This window comes from Erithacus rubecula, assembly GCF_903797595.1.
Source record: "Erithacus rubecula genome assembly, contig: scaffold_449_arrow_ctg1, whole genome shotgun sequence".
In the NCBI taxonomy this organism is placed as follows: domain Eukaryota; kingdom Metazoa; phylum Chordata; class Aves; order Passeriformes; family Muscicapidae; genus Erithacus; species Erithacus rubecula.
In genome coordinates this window covers 20,302-39,411 of record NW_027635890.1, presented here as the reverse complement: position 1 = coordinate 39,411, position 19,110 = coordinate 20,302, and the positions used below count along the sequence as shown (strand labels likewise).

General features: G+C 61.9%; 3 protein-coding genes across 3 annotated transcripts in view; 1 reads left to right on the top strand and 2 right to left on the bottom strand.

Annotated features, from left to right (window-relative positions):
• The window catches only part of LOC306816223 (ELAV-like protein 3), a gene marked incomplete at its 3' end in the record, with an annotated part of 9,309 nt that extends 1,299 nt beyond the window's left edge, over nt 1–8,010 (bottom strand). Inside the window, 11 exon segments of the mRNA XM_079332697.1 lie at nt 2,912–3,104; nt 3,107–3,130; nt 3,133–3,189; nt 3,192–3,232; nt 3,330–3,369; nt 4,281; nt 4,283–4,498; nt 5,528–5,683; nt 5,954–6,057; nt 6,440–6,719; nt 7,891–8,010. Of these exon segments, the coding sequence (XP_079188823.1) occupies nt 2,912–3,104; nt 3,107–3,130; nt 3,133–3,189; nt 3,192–3,232; nt 3,330–3,369; nt 4,281; nt 4,283–4,498; nt 5,528–5,683; nt 5,954–6,057; nt 6,440–6,719; nt 7,891–7,899 (1,121 nt within the window). The 5' untranslated portion in view covers nt 7,900–8,010.
• The window catches only part of CNN1 (calponin 1), a 31,603-nt gene that overhangs the window by 738 nt on the left and 11,755 nt on the right, over nt 1–19,110 (top strand). The window lies entirely within an intron of this gene.
• Nucleotides 9,006–18,148, bottom strand: LOC306816221 (uncharacterized protein). The gene is made up of 8 exons (XM_079332695.1): nt 17,849–18,148; nt 16,578–16,621; nt 14,031–14,282; nt 11,197–11,293; nt 10,060–10,177; nt 9,852–9,966; nt 9,235–9,334; nt 9,006–9,149 (listed from the first exon to the last, which is right to left on the bottom strand). The coding sequence occupies exons 1-8, from the start codon at nt 18,130–18,132 to the stop codon at nt 9,047–9,049; spliced, it is 1,113 nt and encodes a 370-aa protein (XP_079188821.1). The 5' UTR covers nt 18,133–18,148; the 3' UTR covers nt 9,006–9,046.

The following is a 19,110-nucleotide window of genomic DNA, read 5'->3' as shown; positions in this document are numbered from 1 at the left end:
AAAGAGGGAAACGTGAGGGGGAAAAGAGTGGGAAACGTGAGGGGGAAAAGGGAAATGTGAGGGGGAAAAGGGAGAATGTGAGGGGAAATGAAGGGGGGAAATGTGAGGGGGAAAAGAGAAAATGTGAGGGGGAAAGGGAGAATGTGAGGGGAAATAAAGCAGGAAAATGTGAGGGGGAAAAGAGAAAATGTGAGGGGGAAAAGGGAGAATGTGAGGGGAAATGAAGTGGGGAAATGTGAGGAGGAAAAGGGCAGAAAACGTGAGGGGGAAAAGGGCGGAAAACGTGAGGGGGAAAAGGTAAAATGTGAGGGGAAAAAGAGAGGGAAACGTGAGGGGAAAAGGGAGAATGTGAGAGGGGGAAAAGGGCGGGAAAACGTGAGAGGGAAAAAGGAAAATGTGAGGGGGAAAAGGGGGGGAAAACGTGAGGGGAAAAAGAGCAGGAAACGTGAGGGGAAAAAGAGAATAAATGTGAGGGGAAAAGAGCAGGAAATGTGAGGGGGAAAAGGGGGAGAAAATGTGAGGGGAAAAAGAGCGGGAAAATGTGAGGGGGAAAAGGGCGGGAAAATGTGAGGGGAAAAAGGGAGAATGTGAGGGGAAATAAAGCAGGAAAATGTGAGGGGGAAAAGAGAAAATGTGAGGGGGAAAAGGGAGAATGTGAGGGGAAATAAAGCAGGAAAATGTGAGGGGAAAAAGAGAGGGAAACGTGAGGGGAAAAGGGGGGAAAAGGGGAGGAAAAAAAAAGAAAATGTGAGAGGGAAAAGAGAAAATGTGAGGAGGAAAGGGAGAATGTGGGGAAATAAAGCAGGAAAATGTGAGGGGAAAAGAGAAAATGTGAGGGGAAAAAGGGCGGGAAAACGTGAGGGGAAAAAGGGCGGGAAAATGTGAGGGGAAAAAGGGAAAACATGAGGGGAAATAAAGCAGGAAAATATTAGGGGGAAAAAGAAAATGTGAGGGAAAAAAGGGAAAATGTGAGGAGAAAAAAGGGAAACATGAGGGGAAAATGGCCGAGGGTCCCTCAGCCGTTCAGCCCCTGCCGGATGCCCCCTCCTCACCAAAACCACACACGTTCTTTGCCTTTTAAAATTTTATTGAATTTTCCATGAAAATACAAAGAGTGGAGTCCAGGGGCGGGCCGGGGGGTCCGGTCCCTCGAGGGGTCCCGCAGTGCCTCAGGGGGTCCTGGGCCGTTTTGTCCCCGCGTGGGCCCCCCAAAAACGGGCCGGGGCTGAGGTGGGGACCCCTTATTGCTACTGAATTGGGGTCCCCTGGCCCCCCTCCCCAAAATTCCATTGCTGGATCCCTGGAAGAGGGGGGGGGGGTCAAGAGTTTGGGGGGGGGGGGTGATGGCGGATCTGGACACAAAAAGGGTGGGGGGGTCGCTCCTAAATATTATATTAATAATAATTAAAACTACAAGAAGCTTCACACAGGCACGACACAAAAAAACCAGGAGCTGGGAGAGGTTTGGGGAAGGGTCTGGGGGGAAAAAAGAGGGTCCTGGGGAGTGCCAGGATGGGGAAAAGCAGGGAAGAATAGGAAATAAATGGGAAATAAACCACTGAAAGTGAGAAATTATCCCGACGGCGAAGGGAAATAAATAAGAATGCAATAATAATAATATAATATAATAAAATAATAATAATATATAATAATAATAATAATAATAACAACATCAAGAATAATTAAGAATAATTAAGAATAATAACAATGATAAGGAGTACGGGGGAAACTCATGGGTTTTTGAGGTGGGTTCCGCCCTTTTTTTTTGGACAGGAGGCTCCAAGTGGCCCAAAACTCCAGCGAGGTGGAGTAATTTGGGGCAAAAAATGCCCATTTTGGAGAATTTGGGAGGGAGGGGGGGAAAGTGTGACAGGACACATCCCCTCCTCCCAGTTTTGGGGGTACCAGAGGAATCCCTGGAATTGCAGTGCCACTGACCCCCCAGACCTTGCCTTGAGCACTCTTGGGGTTCACAAGCTGCTTCCAAGGAGCTTGGGAGCACAGAACAGGTTCCACCCCCTCTGCAAAGGCGAGATTCTGGGGATTTTGGGGGATATTTTAATATTCTGCTATAAAAATAGATGGATTTGGGTGCGTGGCTCCCGAGGAGTCAGCACTCCCTGCGTCACTCACGCCCTCCTTACCTGACAACGGGTAACACATCGAATTAAACACGTGATTAATCCTTGTTTTTGTTCTTTCTTCCCCAAAACTTCCTCCCCCTCCCCAAAAAAAAAAAGAAAAAAAACATGGAAAGAAGGAGGAGAGCGAGAAGACGCCCCCCATTCCCCCTTCCCTGCCGGAGTCCTGGAGTGGAGGGAAGGGGGGGCACAGCCCCCACCTGGACACACCTGGATCAGGTGAGGGGGGCACCGCTCCAGGTGGTCCGGCCACTGCCAGAGTGGTGGGGTTTGGGGTACCCGGGGTGGAGAGGGGGGTCCCAGGTGTGTCCACAGTGTCCTGGGGGGTTCTCCAGGATTTCCAGGACCCCTCCCAGTGCCCTGGAGCACCTGGAGGAGCCCTCAGGATGCCCAGCAGGGACAGGTGAGGGTGTCCAGGTGTCCAGGCTGTGCGTCAGGTGTGTCCTCAGTGCCCGTGGAGGGGGTCTCCAGGTGCGAGGGGGGCGAGGGGGGGGGTGTCCCCTTGGGGGTCTCCAAGGTCTCCAGGTGTGGCTCTCTCCATCCTGGACACCCAGGATGTCCTTGGTGCCCAGGACCTAATCTGGGGTTCTCCATGGCGCTCATTTGGGGGGGCCTTGAGGTCTCCAGGATGCGTTTGGTGCTCATGGGGGGGGGGGTTCGCGGGGCTCCCCAAAGTCTCTCCCCCCAAATTCCTCCACGGGCGCCTCACACCCCCACCGGCCGACAGCGGTGACGGCAGACCCCAGCCCCAAAAAGGGGGGAACACCAACCTCAAGCCTTGTGGCTTGGTGGTCTTGAAGGACACCTGGAGCACGCGGCGCCCAGGCGGTAACCGTTTGAGGCTGGCGATGGCCATGGCCGCCTCCTCGTAGTTGGTCATGGTGACGAAACCGAACCCTTTGCACTTGTTGGTGGCGAAGTCCCGGATCACCTTGACGTTGGTGACGGCGCCGAAGGGCCCGAGAGCTGCCACAGGACGCTCTCGTCCGATCCGGAGCCAGGTTGTAGACGAAGATGCACCAGCCGGGAGCCGGCGTGCCCAGCCCACCCCGGCCAGCGCCGGCACCGCCTCGATGGCCAGCGGGGAGAACCTGGGCAGCAGCGACAGCGGGTGGCCCGGGGTCAGGCGGGGCTCCGCGGGGAATTTGGGGAGGGGCGGGGGAGGGGGAAGTGGGGAGGGGGCGTTACCTCTTGACGCCGTAGGCCACGTTCAGCAAGTTGTCGAGGGCTGGAGGGGACAAGATGGAGGAGGATTGTGAGGGGAAGGAGTGGGAAAGTGAGGGGGGAAAGGTTGGGAATGTGAGGGGAAAAGTAAAACGGTGAGGGTAATAGAGCGGGAAAATGTGAGGGGAAAAAGGGCGGGAAATGTGAGGGGAAAATGCGGGAACGTGAGGGGAAGAGAGTGGGAATGTGAGGGGGAAAGGGGAAGAAATGTGAGGGGAAAAGGGGGGAAATGTGAGGGGGAAATAGGGAAAATGGTGGAGGGAAAAAAAGGGCTGGGAAAAACATGAGGGGGAAAAGGATGGGAAAATGGGAGGGGAAAAAGGGAAATGTGAGGGGAAAAGGGCGGGAAACGTGAGGGGAAAAGTGTGGGAAACGTGAGGGGAAAAGTGTGGGAAACGTGAGGGGAAGAGAGTGGGAAATGTGAGGGGAAAAAGGGTGGGAAATGTGAGGGGAAAAAGGGAGGGAAAATGTGAGGAGAAAAGGGAAAACGTGAGGGGAAAAAGGGCGGGAAAACGTCAGGGGGAAAGGGCGGGAAATGTGAGGGGGAAAAGGGCAGGAAAATCCACCCTCTGAGGACAGCAGGGATCCTTGGGGCTTCTGTTCCCTCCCTTGGACCATCCCAGGACCCCCAGTGCCTCTGTTCCCAGGGCTGACCCACCCCTCCAACCCACCAGGACCCCCATTCCCAATGATATCTCACCCCCGCCAGCCCCTGGGACCCCCATTCCCAATGATATCTCACCCCCGCCAGCCCCCAGGACCCCCATTCCCAATGATTCTCCCCGCCCAGGACCCCCCCTCGCCCCATTCCCAGTGATTCTCACCCCCCCTGCCCCCCAGCACCCCCGGGACCCCCATTCCCAATGATTCTCCCCCCCCAGGACCCCCCCCCGCCCCGTTCCCAGCGCCCCTCACCGGAAGCGCTGCGGGGGGGGGTGCAGCGCCCCGTACCGCCGCGCTCCGGGGCACAGGCTCAGCAGCCCCCCCCCCGATTTCTGCCCGGGCGTGTTGGCGAATTTGACCGTGATGGGCTCGGCCGCCCCGAGGGGCTTCTGCCCGTGCAGCCCCCGCACGGCCTCCTCGGCCTCCACGCGCTTGTCGAAGCGGATGAAACCCCACCCCCCGCGACACACCTGCGCAGGTGAGGCGGGGCCTCAGGGACACGCCCCCCTCCCAAAACCTCCTCCCTTCCCGCCTCACGGCAGCCGGGAATGTTCCTGACCTGAAAGGGATGGCTGGGGGACCCCCACAAGGGGAGTTCCACCCCCCAGGACTCATCCCCAGGGATGTCCCACCCCCAGAATCCCCCAGGATTTATCCCCAGGGATATCCCACCCCCCAAAATCCCTGTACCCCTATTCCCAGGGATGTCCCACCCCCCAAAATCCCTGTAGCCCTGTTCCCAGGGATATCCCACCCCCCAGAATCCCTGTACCCCTGTTCCCAGGGATGTCCCACCCCTGGACCCATCCCCAGGATATCCCACCCCCCAAAATCCCTGTAGCCCTGTTCCCAGGGATATCCCACCCCAGAACCCCCCAGGACTCATCCCCAGGGATGTCCCACCCCCCAAAATCCCTGTACCCCTGTTCCCAGGGTATCCCACCCCCCAAATCCCTGTAGCCCTGTTCCCAGGGATATCCCATCCCCCGAACCCCCCAGGACTCATCCCCAGGGATGCCCCACTCCCAGAATCCCCCAGGACTTATCCCCAGGGATGTCCCACCCCCCAAAATCCCTGTACCCCTATTCCCAGGGATATACCACCCCCCAAAATCCCTGTAGCCCCTGTTCCCAGGGATATCCCACCCCCCAGAATCCCTGTACCCCTGTTCCCAGGGATGTCCCACCCCCCAAAAATCCCTGTAGCCCTGTTCCCAGGGATATACCACCCCCCAAAATCCCTGTACCCCTGTTCCCAGGGATATCCCACCCCCCCCAAATCCCTGTAGCCCCTGTTCCCAGGGATATCCCACCCCCCAAAATCCCTGTACCCCTGTTCCCAGGGATATCCCACCCCCAGAACCCCCCAGGACTCATCCCCAGGGACCCCCCATCACCCCCCAGGATTATCCCACCACCCCCAGGATCCCCAGCACTCTCAGCACCCCCACCCCAGCTGACGCCCCCCCTCCCCAGGTGTGCTGGGCACAGGTGCACACACCTGTCACCTGGTCCACGAGGATGCGGGAGGTGATGATGCGGCCGTACTGCGAGAAGAGCTGCTCCATCTCCTTCTGCCCCATGGCCTTGGGCAGCCCGCTGACGTACAGGTTGGCATCGCGGATGGAGGCCGAGCTGGGCCGGGCGTACGACACCTGTGGGGACAGGTGAGGGTGGGGACCCCCAGGGGCGCCCACCCACCCACCCTCTGCACCACACAGCGCCCCCTGAGTGACCCCACAGTGCCACCCTCTGCCCCAGAGCTGCCCCCCAGGTGCCACCCCCCGCCCCAAAACCCTCCCCAGGTGCCACCCCCTGCCCCAGAGCTGCCCCCCAGGTGCCACCCCCTGCCCCAAAACCCTCCCCAGGTGCCAGCCCCTGCCCCAAAGGTGCCCCCCAGGTGCCACCCCGTGTCCCCATGTCACCTTGATGGTCTTGGTCTGCAGCTTGAGGCCGTTGAGGGCCCCGATGGCCCTGTCGGCGTCCCCGGCCTCCACGTAGTTGACGAAGCCGTAGCCCAGGCTTTGTCCTGGGGCAGCATGTCACTGTCACCAGGGGGTGGGGGTGGCCCTGTCCCCTGTGTCCCATCCCTGTTCCCACCCCTCTCCCCAAAATCCCCACCCATCCCACCAGTGGGTCCCTGTGTCCCCATGGATTTGTGTCACCATGGACATGGTGGCAGTGAGGGGACACCGAATTGTCCCTATTCTGGTGGTCACAATCCATCCCTGTCCCCACAGCTCCCCATGTCCCCTCTCCCCATGTCCCTGTGTCCTGTGTGTCCCACACCCCATATCCCCTGTCCCCCAGGTGCCACCTGCCTGTCCCCATGCCCTGTCCCTGTCCCCCCAGGTGCCACCTGCCTGTCCCCATGCCCTGTCCCTGTCCCTGTCCCTGTCCCCTGCCTGTACCGGTGACCTTGTCCCGGACCAGCTTGCAGGACTCGATGTCCCCGAGGCTCCCGAAGAGGCTCCTCAGCTCCTCCTGGCTCATGGACTGTGGCAGGTAGTTGACAATCAGGTTGGTTTTGCTGTCATCTGTCACCGGGGGGGGACCCGGGGGGGCCCCGTTGGGCAGCGCTGCCGCCACCCCCGGGCCTGGCACGGCCACCACGGGGACGGGGACGGGGACGGGGCCGCAGCCCGATGGCCCCGCGCTGCCGGGAGCCTGGGACTCCACCGTGCTCAGGATCTGCTGAGGGGGACAGGGGGGTCACAGGGCTGCCACAGGGGCTGTGCGGACAGCGAGGGGACATGGGGACAGGGATGGCTGGGACATGGGGACAGTGAGGGGACAGAGACAGCAGGGACATGGGGACAGCGAGGGGACAGAGACAGCAGGGACATGGGGACAGTGAGGGGACAGGGACAGTGAGGACATGGGGACAGTGAAGGGACATGGGAACAGTGAGGGGACAGGGACAATGGGATTATGGGGACAGTGAGGGGACAGCTGGGACCTGGGGGCAATGAGGGGACAGTGACAATGAGATTGTGGGGACAGTGAGGGGACACGGACAGCGCGGACATGGGGACAGGGACGGCAGGATTATGGGGACAGTGACAGTGCGGACATGGGGACAGGGACAGCGGGATTATGGGGACAGTGACAGTGGGGACATGGGGACAGGGACAGCGGGATTATGGGGACAGTGACAGTGCGGACATGGGGACAGGGACAGCGGGATTATGGGGACAGTGACAGTGGGGACATGGGGACAGTGAGGGGACAGGGACAGCGGGATTATGGGGACAGTGACAGTGCGGACATGGGGACAGCGGTGGGACAGGGGCACAGCGAGTTGCTGAGGCCGGGGAGGGGACAGGGACACGGGGCGTGGGGACAGGGACGCGCCGGGGACAGCGCGGGGACAGCGGCAGCGGGAGGCGGAGCCACCGGACGGGGGGACAGTGACACCCGGTGGGGCCATGGGGGGGGACAATCCCCCATTGTGCGGCAGCGCCCCCGCCCCTTCCCCCCTCCCCAATAGCGCGGGGTGGGTGACAATGGCCCTTTGTCACCGGGCGATGGGGACACCCGGGGCCACCAGCCACGGCCCCCGGGGGGAGGCGACACGCGGGGACAGCGACACACGTGTCGCGTGTGATTCCCCCCCCCACCCCAAAACCAGCGGCGCTTTTTGGGGAGGGGTCCCCGCCCCTCCCTCGCACACGCGTGTCCCCGCAGGTGCCACACGCGCGTGACGCCGCGTCCCCACCCCAGCGTGGGGGGGACACGAAAATGGGAGCGGGGACGGGAATTTGGGGAGGGGGCAGCGCGAGAGGATTGGTGGGGGGGTGTGGGGGGGATGGAAGATTTGGGGGATCCCCGCAACAATCCCCCTCCCCATCCCCATTCCTACCGTCACCATCGCGCGGCCGGGGGGGGGCGGGGGCCCCGCACGGCCCCGGGGGCTCGGGGGGGGCCCGGGGGTCGCTCCGGGGGTCGCGGCGGCGGCGGCACCGGCAGCTGCGAGCGGCGGCCCCGTCGGTCCTTTAAACGTCCTTGGGCGGGCGCGGGGCGGGGCCCCCCAAAAACCGCCCCCCCCCCTTTCCCCACCTCCCGAGATGGTTCCGTCCGCGCCCCCCCTTCCTCACAAAGGTGGGTGCGACCGCTTCCCCCCCCCAAAAAAAGAGGTGGGTCAGCCCAGCCCCCCCCCCAATCCAGGGGTTGGAGAAGCCCCCCGAGACCCCCCAAAGCCCCGCCCACGGCAGGAGGAGGAGGAGGAGGAGGGAAGGAAGAAAGAGGGGACGGAGGAGGAGGAAGGATGAGGGGAGGATGGAGGAGGAGGAGGAGAGAGAGGGAGGAAGAGGAGGGTGATGAAGGCCGCGCACGCCCGCGCGCAGCCGCCGCCGCTTCAGCACCGCGGACAGCGCCCGGAACGCGCCCGTTCCCCCGAATTTGGGGAGGGGGGCGGCACCGAGGGTCCCCCCAAATCCCCACCGGGAACCCCCCCCTCGCCCCCCACAGAAGCAGCAGCACGAAAAGTCCTGATTTTAATGGATTTCCCCCAAAATGCCCCCAAAGCCCCTCCAAGGCTCAGGTGTGCCCAGGTGGGCGCGGTGACGAGCGAAAATGAGGAAATAAATAAAAGGTGAGGGGGGGGCACACACAGGGACACCCCCCAGCTGAGGGGGTCCCCAGGAGGGGCTCAGGTGCTCAGGACCCTCCCCAGGTTGGTTCTTCTTCACCCCCAGGTGCAGCCACAGGTAAATCAGGGGGTGCTGGCGAGCAGGTGGGGGCCCAGGTGAGTCCAAGAGGGCTCAGGTGAATCCACATGAGTCCGGTGTGGCCCAGGTGAGTTCAGGGGGAGCTCAGGTGAGTCCAGAGGGGACCTCAGGTGAATCCAGGTGAGGCTCAGGTGAGTCCAGAAGGGCTCAGGTGAGGTCCAGGTGAATCCCAGGTGAGTCAGGAGGGGCCCAGGTGAGTCCCAGGTGAACCCAGGTGGCCCAGGTGAATCCAGGGGGGCTCAGGTGAATCAGAAGGGGCCCAGGTGAGTCCAGGTGAGTCGGGGGTCCCTAGGTGCCCCGGGGCTCGGGGTAACCCTGCAGCCCCCCGTGTCTCCTCATGTGCCAGCTGAGGGAGGCGCGCTGGCGGCAGCGGTACCCGCACACCTGGCACCTGCTGGGGCAGCTCAGGTGTGTCCTGGGACCCCTCCTCGCTGTTTTGGGGGGGGTCTCAGCCCTCGGGACCCCCCATCACTCACTGCAGGGGGGTCTCCCCGGTGTGTGTCCTCCTGTGCACCTCCAGGTGGTTCTTGCGCTTGAAGGATTTCCCGCAGGTGTCACAGGTGAATCCCCGCACACCTGGGGAGGGGGGCACACCTGGGATGGGGGGGGCTCACCTGAGGGGTGACCACATGGGAGCTGCCCAGGTAAAACCTCTTGGGGAGGATTTTGGGAGGATTTTGGGGTCACACACACCTGGGGCTCACCTGAGTGCACACCCATGTGCCTGTGCAGGTGATTGCCCAGGTAAAACCTCTTGGGGAGGATTTTGGGAGGATTTTGGGGTCACACACACCTGGGGCTCACCTGAGTGCACACCCATGTGCCTGTGCAGGTGATTGCCCAGGTAAAACCTCTTGGGGAGGATTTTGGGAGGATTTTGGGGTCACACACACCTGGGGCTCACCTGAGTGCACACCCATGTGCCTGTGCAGGTGATTGCCCAGGTAAAACCTCTTGGGGAGGATTTTGGGAGGATTTTGGGGTCACACACACCTGAAGCTCACCTGAGTGCACACCCATGTGCCTGTGCAGGTGATTGCCCAGGTAAAACCTCTTGGGGAGGATTTTGGGGTCACACACACCTGAAGCTCACCTGAGTGCACGCCCATGTGCCTGTGCAGGTGATTTTCCAGGTGAAAGCTCCTCCCACAGCCGGGCTGGGGGCACACCTGGCTGCGGCCCCTGCGCTGCTCCGGGCTCACCTGGGTCTGGGGGGCAGGTGGGAGGTGAGGGGGGGTCCAGGACAGGTGAGAGGGGATGTGGGACAGGTAAAGGGGGTGTGTCCCTCCCCCTGCAGGCACCTGGAGGCTGCTGGGAGCGCTGAGCTGCTGCCCACAGGTGCTGTGGGGGCAGGTGAGGGGCTCGGGGGGGTCCTGGGGCTCTGGGGAGGGGGCGCGGCCCCTCCTGCTCCTGCGGGGCCTGCAGAGCCTGGGGTGAGTGACCCCCCTCAAAGGGGGGGACAGGTGTCACACCTGTCTCACCTGGGGCTGCTGAACCCCCCAAAATCATCCCCTCCCCCAAAAAAATTCCCCTATCAACAAAACCCTCCCTGAACCCCAAAACCTTCCCAGGTGCTCCCCACCTTTTCCACACACTCAGGTAACGTGACCCCCCCACCCAGGGACACCCCAACACCCCCCCAAAATCACCCCTGACCCCCCCACCCAGGGACACCCCAACACCCCCCCAAAATCACCCCTGACCCCCCCACCCCAAACCCACCCCAAACCTCCCCAAAATCACCCCTGACCCCCCCACCCAGGGACACCCCAACACCCCCCCAAAATCACCCCTGACCCCCCCACCCAGGGACACCCCAAACTCCCCCAAATCACCCCCCACCCCCCCCCCCCCACCCAGGGACACCCCAAACTCCCCAAAATCACCCCTGACCCCCCCACCCCACCCAGGGACACCCCAAACTCCCCCCCCAAATCACCCCTGACCCCCCCACCCCAAACCCACCCCAAACTCCCCCCTGACCCCCCCCCCCACCTAGGGACACCCCAAACTCCCCAAAATCACCCCTGACCCCCCCACCCCACCCAGGGACACCCCAAACTCCCCCAAATCACCCCTGCCCCCCCCGCCCCACCCAGGGACCCCCCAAACTCCCCCCCCAAATCACCCCTGACCCCCCCCACCCAGGGACACCCCAAACCTCCCCCAAATCACCCCTGACCCCCCAACCCCACCCAGGGACACCCAACACCCCCCCAAATGACCCCTGACCCCCCCCCCCCCCCCAGGGACACCCCAAACCTCCCTAAAATCACCCCTGACCCCCCCACCCCACCCAGGGACACCCCCACACCCCCCCCAAAATCACCCCTGACCCCCCAACCCCACCCAGGGACACCCCAAACTCCCCAAAATCACCCCTGACCCCCCCACCCCACCCAGGGACACCCCCAACTCCCCCCCAAGCCCCCCCAGACCGTTCTGGCTCTTTGGGGATCTCGTAGATGATCGTCGACCCCTCGGTGTCCTCGCTGGGGGAGGGGTCCCGGGGGGGCTCTGGAGGGGGGGGCGGGGTGGGGGGGGCAGCTCCTCCTGCTTCAGCCTCAGCACAGGATCCTCCTCATCCTCCTCTGCCAGGGGTGGGGCTGGTGAGACCCCCCCCCCAAAAATCCACCCCAAATCCTCCCCACAGCACCCACCCTCTTAACCCACCCCATCTCTGACCCCAAATCCCCCTGACCCCAAATCCCCCCGACCCCAAATCCCCCTGACCTCAAATCCCCCGACCCCAAATCCCCCCGACCCCAAATCCCCTCTGAGCTCCATCCCTGACCCCAAATCCTCCCTGACCCCAAATCCCCCGACCCCAAATCCTCCCTGACTCCATCCCTGACCCCAAATCCTCCCTGACCCCAAATCCCCCGACCCCAAATCCTCCCTGACTCCATTCCTGACCCCAAATCCCCCCCGACCCCCAAATCCCCCTGACCTCAAATCCCCCCGACCCCAAATCCCCCCGACCCCAAATCCCCTCTGAGCTCCATCCCTGACCCCAAATCCTCCCTGACCCCAAATCCCCTCTGAGCTCCATTCCTGACCCCAAATCCTCCCTGACCCCAAATCCCCCGACCCCAAATCCTCCCTGACTCCATTCCTGACCCCAAATCCCCCCTGACCCCAAATCTTCCCTGAGCTCCATCCCTGATCCCAAATCCTCCCTGAGCTCCATTCCTGACCCCAAATCCCTCCTGACCCCAAATCCTCCATGATCCCCCATTCCTGATCCCCCATCCCCGACCCCAAATCCTCCCTGAGCTCCATTCCTGACCCCAAATCCCCCCTGACCCCAAATCCTCCATGATCCCCCATTCCTGATCCCCCATCCCCGAACCCAAATCTTCCCTGAGCTCCATTCCTGACCCCAAATCCCCCCTGACCCCAAATCCTCCCTGAGCTCCATCCCTGACCCCAAATCCTCCCTGAGCTCCATTCCTGACCCCAAATCCCCCCTCACCCCAAATCCCCCCTCACCCCCCCATCTCCCCAGTTTCCCTCCTTTACCTGTCTTGGGCAGCTGAGGCTCCACAGGTGGGGCAGGGAAGGAGCCCCCCCCTCCCAGGAGCCCCCCCAGCTGGAGCTGCAGCCCCCCCAAGGGCCCGGCCAGGATCAGGAGGGGGGGTCCCTGCAGCAGGGCGGGGGGGGGGCCCAGGGGGACGCAGAGCACGGCCTCCAGCGCCTCGGGACCCCCGGCGGGACCCCCGGGAGGGGGCGCTGGCACGGCGGGACCCCCCCCCGCTGCCGCAGCCCCCTCGGAGCCGGAGCTGCAGCGCCCCGAGGAGGAGGAGGAGGAGCCGCGGGCTGCGGAGGGAACGGGAAGGTCAGCAGAGTTCCAGCCCCGGTAAAAAAGCACTTGATAGACCCTAAAAATATCGGGGATCGTCCCAAAAAATCTGCTCTCAGATTTAAAATATCCCCTAAAAAATATCGGGGATCGTCCCAAAAAAATCTGCTCTCAGATTTAAAATATCCCCTAAAAAATATCGGGGATCGTCCCAAAAAAATCTGCTCTCAGATTTAAAATATCCTCCCCAAAAAATCGGGGATCGTCCCAAAAAAATCTGCTCTCAGATTTAAAATATCCCCTAAAAAATATCGGGGATCGTCCCAAAAAATCTGCTTTCAGATTTAAAATATCCTCCCCAAAAAATCGGGGATCGTCCCAAAAAATCTGCTTTCAGATTTAAAATATCCCCCAAAAAATATCGGGGATCGTCCCAAAAAATCTGCTCTCAGATTTAAAATATCCTCCCCAAAAAATCGGGGATCGTCCCAAAAAATCTGCTTTCAGATTTAAAATATCCCCTAAAAAATATTGGGGATCGTCCCAAAAAATCTGCTCTCAGATTTAAAATATCCTCCCCAAAAAATCGGGGATAGTCCCAAAAAATCTGCTCTCAGACTTAAAACATCCCTCCCCAAAAAAAGTATTTGGGTTCTCCCCAACTCCCCCCAGACCCCATTCCTGCTTCTTAACCCCACACATCACCCCAAAAACCCCCCAGACCCCATCCCCACAAATCACCCCCAAACCCCAAAAACCCCCCAGACCCCATCCCCACAAATCACCCCCAAACCCCAAAAACCCCCCAGACCCCATCCCCACAAATCACCCCCAAACCCCATCTGCCCCCCAAAACCCCCATGTGTACCCCCCAAACACCACCCCTAACCCCCCAAATCACCCCCCCAAATCCCCCCATCCCCACAAATCACCTCCAAACACCCCCCAAACCCACCCCAAACACCACCCCTAACCCCCCAAATCACCCCCCCAAATCCCCCCATCCCCACAAATCACCCCAAACCCCCCCTAAACCCACCCCCAACCTCACAAATCACCCCCCAAATCCCCCCATCCCCACAAATCACCCCCCAAATCCCCCCATCCCCACAAATCACCCCCAAACATCCCCCAAACCCACCCCCAACCTCACAAATCACCCCAAACCCCATCTACCCCCCAAAACTCCCATGAGTACCCCCCAAACCCACCCCTAGCCCCACATATCACCCCCAAACACCCCCCAAACACACCCCCAGCCCCACAAATCACCCCCAAATCCCCCCCAAACACCACCCCTAACCCCCCAAATCACCCCCCCAAATCCCCCATCCCCACAAATCACCTCCAAACACCCCCCAAACACACCCCCAACCTCACAAATCACCCCAAACACCCCCAAACCCACCCCCAACCTCACAAATCACCCCAAACCCCCCCCGCCCCGCCCCGCCCCGCCCCGCCCCTGACCCCCGTCGCCGCCCGAGTCTCTGTCGCTGTCGCTGTCGCCGTCGCCGTCGCTGTCGCTGTCGCTGAGCGGGCGCAGCGGCGAGTGCAGGTCCTGGAAGTAGCGGTGGCCGCGCTCGCACTGCCACACGGCCGTGGTGTAGAGCCCGACGGACGGGTCCAGCTCCGCCAGGCGCGGCTCGTACGGGCAGCGCTGCCGGTGATCCTCGTACCAGATCACCGCGTGCCGCAGGCAGTTCACGTTCCGCCGGCGGCCTGAGCGGGGGAGAGACCGGGAATGGGGGAGAGACCCAAAATCGGGGGGAGACCCAAAATCGGGGGGAGACCGGGAATGGGGGAGAGACCCAAAATCGGGGGGAGACCCAAAATCGGGGAGAGACCGGGAATGGGGGAGAGACCGGGAATGGGGGAGAGACCGGGAATGGGGGAGAGACCCAAAATCGGGGGGAGACCCAAAATCGGGGGGAGACCGGGAATGGGGGAGAGACCGGGAATGGGGGAGAGACCGGGAATGGGGGAGAGACCCAAAATCGGGGGGAGACCCAAAATCGGGGGGAGCCCGGAATGGGGGAGACCCGGAATGGGGGAGAGACCGGGAATGGGGGAGAGACCCGGAATGGGGGAGAGACCCAAAATCGGGGGAGAGACCGGGAATGGGGGAGAGACCGGGAATGGGGGGGAGAGACCGGGAATGGGGGAGAGACCGGGAATGGGGAGAGACCGGGAATGGGGGAGAGAGACCGGGAATGGGGGGAGAGACCCAGAATGAGGGGAGAGACCGGGAATGGGGAGAGACCGGGAATGGGGGAGAGACCGGGAATGGGGAGAGACCGGGAATGGGGGAGAGACCCAAAATCGGGGGGAGACCCAAAATCGGGGGGAGAGACCGGGAATGGGGGAGAGACCGGGAATGGGGGGGAGAGACCGGGAATGGGGGAGAGACCGGGAATGGGGGAGAGACCGGGAATGGGGGAGAGAGACCGGGAATGGGGGGAGAGACCCAGAATGAGGGGAGAGACCGGGAATGGGGAGAGACCGGGAATGGGGGAGAGACCGGGAATGGGGAGAGACCGGGAATGGGGGAGAGACCCAAAATCGGGGGGAGACCCAAAATCGGGGGGAGAGACCGGGAATGGGGGAGAGACCCAAAATCGGGGGGAGACCCAAAATCGGGGGGAGAGACCGAGAGTGGGGGAGAGACCGGGAATGGGGAGAGACCGGGAATGGGGGAGAGACCGGGAATGGGGGAGAGACCGGGAATCGGGGAGAGACCGGGAATGGGGAGAGAGCGGGAATGGGGGAGAGACCCAAAATTGGGGGGAGACCCAAAATCGGGGGGAGACCGGAATGGGGGAGAGACCCAAAATCGGGGGAGAGACCGGGAATGGGGGAGAGACCGGGAATGGGGGAGAGAGACCGGGAATGGGGGAGAGACCGGGAATGGGGGAGAGACCCAAAATTGGGGGGAGACCCAAAATCGGGGGGAGCCCGGAATGGGGGAGAGACCGGGAATGGGGGGAGACCCGGAATGGGGGGAGACCCGGAATGGGGGGGAGAGACCGGGAATGGGGGAGGAGACCGGGAATGGGGGGAGAGACCCAAAATTGGGGGGAGACCCAAAATCGGGGGGAGCCCGGAATGGGGGAGAGACCGGGAATGGGGAGAGACCCGGAATGGGGGGAGAGACCGGGAATGGGGAGAGACCCGGAATGGGGGGAGAGACCCGGAATGGGGGAGAGACCCGGAATGGGGGAGAGACCGGGAATGGGGGAGAGACCGGGAATGGGGGGAGAGAGACCGGGAATGGGGGAGAGAGACCGGGAATGGGGGAGAGACCCGGAATGGGGGAGAGACCGGGAATGGGGGGAGAGACCGGGAATGGGGGGAGAGAGACCGGGAATGGGGGAGAGACCGGGAATGGGGGAGAGACCGGGAATGGGGGAGAGACCGGGAATGGGGGAGAGACCGGGAATGGGGGGAGAGAGACCGGGAATGGGGGAGAGACCGGGAATGGGGGAGAGACCCGGAATGGGGGAGAGACCCAAAATCGGGGGAGAGACCCAAAATCAGGTACGGCACCCCAAAGGGAGAGGGAGAGCCCCAAAAGTAAGAGGCAGCACCCCAAAGGGAGGGAGAGAACCCCAAAAGTCAGAGGCAGAACCTCAAAAATCAAGGGCAGAACCCCAAAGTCAGACACAGCCCCCATAAAGTCAAGGGAAGAACCCCCAAAACCAGCTACAGCACCCCCAGAATTTGGAATAGCACCCCCAAAACCAGGCACAGCCCCCCCAAACCGGGTACAATCCCCCAAACCGTGTACAGCCCCCCAAAATCAGGCACAGCACCCCCCAAAACCGGGTACAGCCCCCCCAAACCGGGTACAGCCCCCCCAAAACCGGGTACAGCCCCCCCAAACCAGGTACAGCCCCCCCCAAACTGGGTACAGCCCCCCCCAAACCGGGTACAGCCCCCCCAAACCGGGTACAGCCCCCCCAAACCGGGTACAGCCCCCCAAAATCAGGCACAGCCCCCCAAGGAGCACGGACTCACGTTTCTTGCGTTTGGGTTTTTTGGGCAGCTGCTCCCAGGGTTTGCTGTGGACACAGGGAGGGAGGGGGTGGCAGAGGGGGAGGGGCTCCTGCAGGACCCCCAGAGTCCTGCTGCACCCAGCCCGACCTTCCTCATCCTCCATCAGCCCCAGCCTTCCTCCTCCTCCCTGCTCCTTCCTCCTCCTCTCCCACCCTCCCTGCCTGCTCTTCATCCTCCAGGAACGACGGGGAGATGAGGGAGAGGAACGGGGCAGGAGGAAGAGGATGAGGAGGAAGAGGATGGAGGAAAAAGAGGATGGAGAGGAGGATGAGGAAGAAGAAGGACTGGATGAGGAAAAAGAGGATGGATGAAGAAGAGGAAGAAAATAATGAGGAAGAAGTGGATGAGGAAGAAGAGGATGAAGAAGGAGAGGGTGAGGAAGAAGAGGATGAAGAAGGAGAGAATGGCGAGGATGAAGAAGAAGACGAAGAAGGAGAGGGTGAAGAAGAAGAGGATGAGGATGAAGAAGGAGAGGATGGAGGAACAAGAGGATGAAGAAGAGGATGGAGGAAGAACAGAATGAAGAAGAGGATGAGGATGAAGAGGATGAAGAAGGAGAGGATGAAGAGGATGAGGAAGAAGAGAATTAAGAAGGAGAGGATGGAGGAAGAAGAGGATGAAGGAGGAGAGGATGAGGAAGAAGAGGACGAAGAAGGAGAGAATGAAGAAGAGGATGAAGAAGGAGACGAAGAAGGAGAGGATGAAGAAGGAGAGGATGAGGAAGAAGAGGATGAAGAAGGAGAGGATGGAGGAAGAAGAGAATGAAGAAGAGGATGAGGAAGGAGAGGATGAAGAAGAGGACGAAAAAAGAGATGAAGAAGGAGAGCATGAGGAAGGAGTGGATGAGGAAAGAGAGGATGAAGAAGAAGAGTATGAAGAAGGAGAGTATGAAGAAGGAGAGTATGAAGAAGGAGAGGATGAGGAAGGAGAGGATGAGGATGAAGAGAGTGAAGAAGGAGAGGATGAGGATGAAGAGAGTGAGGAAGGAGAGGATGAGGATGAAGAGAGTGAAGAAGGAGAGGATGAGGATGAGGAAGGAGAGGATGGAGGATGAAGCGGATGAAGCAGAAACGATGAGGAAGAAGAGCAGGATCTCCCAGCCCTTCAGCACCGCGGACAGCGCCTCGCCCGCTTCCCCCGCGGCCGCTCCGCACCCCAAAACCTGAGTGGGGGGCGACACCCCCCGCACTCCCCACGCCCCCCGAGCCCCTGCCCACCCTCCCCGCGCTCACCCGCGGCGCCCGGCGCGCTGGCCGCGCTCCAGCCCCAGCAGGTACGCCGCCAGCTTGGCGTCGCTCCAGCCGCTGCGGCGCCGCAGCTCCACCCAGGGCCCGTGCGCCTCGCCCAGGTACACCCGCCGCACGTCGTACTTCTTGCGCGACTCCAGCCGCCGCCGCGCCCGGTCCGTCTCGGTCAGGCGGGGCCGCCCCCGAGCCTTGCGGCCGCCGCCGGCATCGGGACCCCCGGGAGCCCCGGGACCCCCGGCACCGCCGGGGCCGCGCTCGGCCGCGCTCATGGCGCGGCGCGCTCTGCTGACGTCAGCGGCGGCGCGGGAACGCACCGTGCGCACGCGCTGAGGGTTTGGGGGTTTTTTTGGGAGGGGGGCTCAAAACATCACAGCCCCACCCGGTACCCCCAGGTGAGCAGGTACCCCAGGTGAGCAGGTACCCCAGGTGTGAGGTGTGCAGGTACCCCCAGGTGTGAGGTGTGCAGGTACCCCCAGGTGAGCAGGTACCCCCAGGTGTGCAGGTACCCCAGGTGTGCAGGTACCCCAGGTGAGCAGGTACCCCAGGTGAGCAGGTACCCCAGGTGTGCAGGTACCCCCAGGTGTGAGATGTGCAGGTACCCCCAGGTGAGCAGGTACCCCAGGTGTGCAGGTACCCCAGGTGTGCAGGTACCCCAGGTGAGCAGGTACCCCAGGTGTGCAGGTACCCCCAGGTGTGAGGTGTGCAGGTACCCCCAGGTGAGCAGGTGCCCCAGGTGTGCAGGTACCCCATGTTTGAGGTGTGCAGGTACCCCCAGGTGTGCAGGTACCCCCAGGTGTGCAGGTACCCCAGGTGTGCAGGTACCCCCAGGTGTGCAGGTACCCCAGGTGTGCAGGTACCCCAGGTGTGCAGGTACCCCCAGGTGAGCAGGTGCCCCAGGTGTGCAGGTACCCCCAGGTGTGCAGGTACCCCAGGTGTGCAGGTACCCCAGGTGAGCAGGTACCCCCAGGTGTGCAGGTACCCCCAGGTGTGCAGGTACCCCAGGTGTGCAGGTACCCCAGGTGTGCAGGTACCCCCAGGTGTGCAGGTACCCCAGGTGTGCAGGTACCCCCAGGTGTGCAGGTACCCCAGGTGTGCGGGTACCCCCAGGTGTGCAGGTACCCCCAGGTGTGCAGTTACCCCCAGGTGAGCAGGTACCCCCAGGTGTGCAGGTACCCCCAGGTGTGCAGGTACCCCAGGTGTGCAGGTACCCCCAGGTGTGAGATGTGCAGGTACCCCCAGGTGAGCAG